Here is a 6,355-nt window from a genome sequence, read left to right on the forward strand (position 1 = left end):
ACTGCATGAGAGTACCCCGGACATGTTACCAATCATGCCCTGAAAATGTGTTAAAATCGAAAGTGGTAAAGCAGTATATGATAACGAACAACTATTGCACCGTGGAGAAATGAACTGAAATGATTTTTTTTTTCATTTTCTTCGCGATAAGAAAGTTAGAAAGAAAGAAAGAAAGAAAGAAAGAAAGAAAAGAAGGAAGAACGACAGAAAGAAAGAAAGAAACAAATAAACAAACAAACAGTCGTAATACTGATTTTTGTCATACAAATTTAATAGCAAAATGTAATTCGTTTTTGTTTAAAAATCCATGTCCTCTATCAGACAAATAGAAGAAAAATTGGTTTATAGCAAAGACACAATTAAATTTGTATGATTGAGATTCTATTGTAAAAGTACAATTCATTAAGTTTAAAAATGCAAGATGTACAATAGTGTATGTTATACCAGAACTTCAATACTCTCTTTCAATAAAATAGCAACCTAATTTCCTATCATTTTGAGTCATGTATTATTATTATTTTCATTGGGTTTTACCTAGTACCAACACAGTATAGGTCATCTGGCGACTTTGCAGCTTTACCGGCGGAGGAAGACCTCAGGTGCCCCTCTGTGTTTTATTTCAGGCAGGAGTTGGCACCCGAATATAAAACCACCGATGTTTCGTAATCTAGCTGGATAGCTTCCTAACATGAAATACTAGTACTAGTAATTCGAATTCCCTGGCGGGATTCGAACATACAGCGGTTGCGGGGCAAGTGGTTTGAAGCCAACGATTATAGCTACTCGAGCACGGACCCTTGTAGCATGTAAACAGACGTTTAAAGATCCACTTTCTATCGTTCATAATAAATAAATATGATAATCTATAATTAGCTTGTTTCGACCATTTTGAAGCTTTGGATCGAGTTCAAATTGTGTTTCGTGCTATCGTTACTGACGTAAAATGTCCTGCTTGTTTCACTCCAGCATACAACAATGGGCATTTCCAAAGACTTCACGATGGCTAAACCGCTTTTGAAATCCGGTGATACGTGATGAATATCATCACTGCCATGGTTGCAAACAAATAAAGCGCCATCTGGTGAGAGACTTAAACCTCTGCAGCTTCCCAGGTCATTATAAGAGCCGGTTTTCTCACCATTCCAGTTAAACCTTAAAACTGATTGCTTCCCGGCGTCAGATACAAATATATTCTGGCTGTTGGATGTCACATAAAATGGAAGATTGAAAATATGCCCAATATGCCCAAACCTTGCTTTCATTTCAGACAGTATTTTACCTTTCATATTGAGAATTTTGACTCTACCAGGGTAGCAGAATGTAACGATAAGTTTATCTTGGCAATGACTTATGCCATAACACTCCCCATCAACCTTTAGTTTTTGTTTCAGTGAAAGTTTATTTGAAGAAGTAGATACAAATTGAATTGACTTTTCGTTTGGCAGCGTGAAAATTGCTTGTTCTGATGTTACACAGGTGACGTCCCAAGGCGCGGTTTCTAATTTTAGATGATGAATCGTGGAATTTGAGACTAAGTCAACTAACTTAATCGAAACATTACCAGAGTCTGCAAGGATGAATTTGGAATGCGTAAGAAAAGACATTCCCGTTACCCAGCATTTATATTTATCTTGGGATGTCTTGATATCTATTGTTTCTTGATGAAAAACAGATGTTATCTTTCCGATGGCATTTTCTTTTTGGATACTATCTAGTAACTCTTGATTGGGCTGAAAATGGTACTCCCGGATGTCTTTATGGGAACGAAATTGTAACAACGTCTTCTTGCTATCTTTAACTAGTTTCCCTGCTGTTTTTAGTTCGACGAAGAGCTTATCAGCTTGTTTAGAGTCGTTGAGTTGTTTTAATAAGTCAACTGATTCTGTCAACTTCATTTTCACATTGTTACATATGATTTCCATTCTTTTTAGATTAGAATCGTTCTTCAGTTTTATTACTTGCATCTTTTTCTCAGCTTCCCTTTCGATTTCATCTAATCTTTGATTAATTTTTAACCTGAACACTTTTATTTCAGTCAAGACGTCTGTCAAAGCTTCGTTGGATATGTTTGTCTTTTTCTTGACATCACTGGATATATCTTTACATTTCTCAATCACTTCGTCCATTGCTTCAAGGATTTCTACTAAGTTCTTGCTATTCAGACTCTGGCCTGATACGTCAGGTATGTAATTGACCTTGCAAGAATTCCGTGGATGATCAAGGGTAGTACAAACACTACACAGAAGTTCATCATGATCATGGCAGTAAAACTTTATCTTTTCTTTCTTGTGAGTAAAGCAGGGAGTTGTGAATTCATCATCCTTGGTCTGTTTAAGCTGGGCATGAAATGTTTTAGGTATACTAAACTTATCCAAAAGCATATGAAACCGTGAGCGTTTCTTGTGGCTGTCGAAACAAGGTTCGCACAAATGTTCCTTGCAACTCATACAGATCCCAAAACCCGGTGCCTTGATGCCGATTTGCTCGCATGGATTACAAAAGATGTTTGAATCGTCATCATGGTTCTTTGACAGATTTGAAAATGGTTTGTCTGGAAGATTTCTACCATGTACAGCCATGCTGTAAATAAAATACTGTTTAAATATACAAGTTTACATTTATTTAAAACAGCAAAGAAGTAACGACAATGGTTATAGTGTCTCGACATTGCAATTATGTAAATCTAGTTTACTTATGTCATTGCTCAGAATTGTTCACTATTTAGGGGAGAAGATGTGTAAGCGGTCGGATAGCTTGTTTGGTAGAACCGCGGTACGGTATTCCGAGGGTCCTAGTTCGAGTCCCGGTCAGGCTTCACTTTTTTCTCACCCTGTGACATTTGGCGTCCGACGGGTAAAGTAAGGTAAAGTATGCATTGACCACCTGGCAAACGTAAGGGACCAATATATGGGCTATATCTATGCAATCCTATATGGGATGGTAATTTTTGGACCAATATACATGTTTTCCCTTATCGGGTACAACTGGAAAAAATCCATATAGGTTTGCACATAAAGAACCCATATGGGACCATAGTTGGTTGATCCATACAGGTTAACGTGTCCAATGTAGGCACTCTCATAATTTGTTATAGATACAGGTCCCATTTAGATTGTATATGGGAAAGTGCATATGAATCCCATGTAGGAAATATAGGCGCAAGTCCAAATGAAAGGCGTGTATTACCTCCAGATGAGCCAATAACATTTTAAAAAATCGACCTTGAGAAAAATGCATTAAGATTTTGAGCAAAGTAAAAATATTCACAATTCAAAAAATAATTAACATCTTCTAAGCAGTTAATGATTGATTTTACAGTATTTATCAACATATTTCTATTGCGTGACTAATGCAGTAAGAGCTAATTTTCGCAGATCGCAGTTTGCAATATGTAATATAAAGTTTACTTGACAATATTTTCCTTTTTAAAAACATTCAAAAAGTTTCGAGAAAATTTCCATGCAACTATATGGCATACTGCTTAAAGATATTTTTATTTTTAATAACAAACTCAGTTTTCTCGGTAGCGCTTTCATAAAGATATTCTTATGAACTATTTTTATGATATCAAATACCATGAAAAAAAAACTGCATTCCGTTTAAACAAAGTAATGTAAAGATAGTTCTTTATCTAGCATCAATTTGCTTTTACTTGCTTTTCCATTGCTCTTATATTTTTTCAACACCGTTTATTGACATTTTTACAGGAAAAAGATAATTCTGCAGATTTTTTTTATTAGATATAGGAAGTTAAACTAACTGAAATAATAATAAGAATGCAAGGCTCACCTTTTTGTCGACATCCAGTATGCTTAATTGGAAAAAGAAAATTGATTGTAAAATTTCAATAAAAAAAACTTGCTTTTTTATAATACGGTGATTACCAGTCTAATTGTTTTTGATTGGTGGAAATATTTCCACATGAGCTTTATTTGTTTCATGCAAAGGTCTATAACTAGGCCAGTTGAGTATTTCTTATTAAAGGCTATATATGTAGTTTGTTGTCTTCCTTTTGATTTCGCGTCAGTAACAATGGACACGTGCGAGTCCAAATGATGAATAGTCAATTACATAAATTTAGTAATGAATTTCAAGATGCGGAATATCTTAGTCATTGACTCAGTTACATAGTTGGTACATTTGAACTACTTTTTATCTTATTGTTTAGTTAAGCTAAACGTTAAGCATTTTCCGGACCACTTAGAATTATGGCAGGATTTATTTTCCTTAATGCTTTGTCTAGGATATGTACATTACTAAATGTATGATTATGAGAAATGAAAAAGTAGGCTATGAACTAAGATTATTATGCCACGACTAATAAAGGGAGATAATGTGTAAGCGGTCGGATATTTCAGTCGGTAAAGTCGCGGTACGGTATTCCGAGGGTTCCGGGTTCGAGTCCCGGTCAGGCTGAACTTTTTCTCCCCCTGTGACAATTAGACAAATCGCGCACTTGCCACTTTCTACTGTATCAGAACCAGTACTTGACTTAAGTTCAGTACTGCTGTAACAAGCATATAGTTCTTCAGTACCAGTACTTTCCACTTTATACTGTATCATTACCAGTACCAGTGCCAGATTTAAGTTCACTAAATATTGCTGTAACAGAACTTTTATTTTTGGAAGTAGTTCAGTACATTTTATTATTACGTACCATATTTTTGCATGAAGATACACTGTCAAATGACAAATAAATATAACAATATTAAACATATACTTATATAATGAAATATTGAGAAATATTGATGAAATAAAATGCGTATTTTCATGTTCCATTGTTTCACTGTAAAAAACTATTTTTCACTGCAGTGAAACTTATTTTCTGTTTTTTTCACTCTTGTTTCTTCTTAATTTAGACAATGCACAAAATTTAAGTGGCAGTCAAACGAATTCAGGGCTGGGAATCAAAACTGCGTCGTATCCTACAAAATGTAAACAAACGCCGCCATCTTGGAACGAAAAACGTATGTTTTTGTTTATTTCTCTTTTTGTTGGAAATGACTGAAAACCAGATATATATATTAACACGCTACACTATTTTCCGCTTCGTTCGGTATATGTTGCTTGCACAACTATTTTGTAAAACAAAAGTTATAACGAACTTGCAACTCGAAGCGGGCAGAATTTTTTATGAAAATGTGTGGATACGACGCAGTTCATATTGCTTTATCTATCGTTTTTTTCCTTCAAATCAATTATATATTTGTTTTCGAGTTCACCATAAACTTTGAAATATGATTTTGCATCATATACTGAAATTTTATTAAAAAGAGATGTTTATTTTCTAAGAAAATAATGATTTTTACGAAATGATACGACGCAGTTGAAAATGAAATATGATACGACGCAGTTGTATTTTTGGCAGTCTTTTCAACAGGGATAATTTAGGCAATGTATTTCTTTTTTATGGAATAATAACTTGCGCTAGATAAAAACCCCCCAGATCATTTGCGGTGTATAGCAATGTTCTGTTGCTTTTGATTATTAAGAATACATTGTGTCATGTCCAATATAACATATAATTTGAAAGTTTACATTGCGGAAGCTACTTTTCAGTTAAACATGAACATTTTACCTAATTGATCATAATATCTGAAATAATTTCTTATATTTTCCTGTATGTTCAATATTATACCTAATTTTTTTTTCGCAAAAAAATGTAGAAATCTATTAACTTGAATTCATTTTGGCTAGCTACGCTCTTAGTTAACTGTGGTTCTGCATGTTCTGAGTAATGACTGCTTTTTTGTGGTTTCTTTCAAACTTTCACTCTACACGTGAGCTTTACTAGGGACGAGGACCTCAGGTGCGCTTTTGGGCATTATTTCAGGCAAAATGCTGCACCTGCAGAGAACCATCGATATTTTGAAACTAGCTTGATAGGTTTTCCACATGAAAGAATAAAAAGTCCCTGGTGGTTTTCGAATTCATAGCAGTTGAGTTCAAGTGATTTGAATTCAGTAAACATAAACAGCTCGGCCTCGGTCGGACACACCTGTCTGATTTGTTTTTTCAACAAAATTTGTTAACGTCAGCTGTACAAATAAGCATATTTTTATTAACTTCTGGCGTGAAGTTTTAAGATTATAAATATTTGAATTATTTATAAAGAGAATAACATTTAAATTTCTTATTTCGGTATGACTAACAGAGAAATTTTCAATGTAAACAGGGGGTAATCCTCTGTGAAGTCATTTTCAGAAAACTTTTGTTTAAAGATATACTATGCTCATCTTTGAGTTAAATATTTTCATCAAAGAAATTTATTAAAACCTATGCAATTCGTACTGAATATGTCTAATTTGAATAGAAAATGAATAAAACTATGCATTGGAAGTCACGTTCTCTATTA

At 34.1% G+C, this 6,355-nt stretch overlaps 1 protein-coding gene across 1 annotated transcript; it reads right to left on the reverse strand.

Moving 5' to 3' along the window:
- Positions 1–281: 281 nt before the first annotated feature.
- Positions 282–3,868, reverse strand: LOC132749808 (uncharacterized). Its single transcript, XM_060739710.1, has 2 exons — positions 3,790–3,868; positions 282–2,580 (listed from the first exon to the last, which is right to left on the reverse strand). Exons 1-2 carry the CDS (start codon positions 3,801–3,803, stop codon positions 870–872), a joined length of 1,725 nt encoding a protein of 574 aa, XP_060595693.1. The 5' UTR covers positions 3,804–3,868; the 3' UTR covers positions 282–869.
- Positions 3,869–6,355: the final 2,487 nt, after the last annotated feature.

The sequence above is a fragment of the Ruditapes philippinarum genome, unplaced genomic scaffold, assembly GCF_026571515.1.
Source record: "Ruditapes philippinarum isolate M1 unplaced genomic scaffold, ASM2657151v2 ctg1954_1_1_1_1, whole genome shotgun sequence".
In the NCBI taxonomy this organism is placed as follows: Eukaryota; Metazoa; Mollusca; class Bivalvia; order Venerida; family Veneridae; genus Ruditapes; species Ruditapes philippinarum.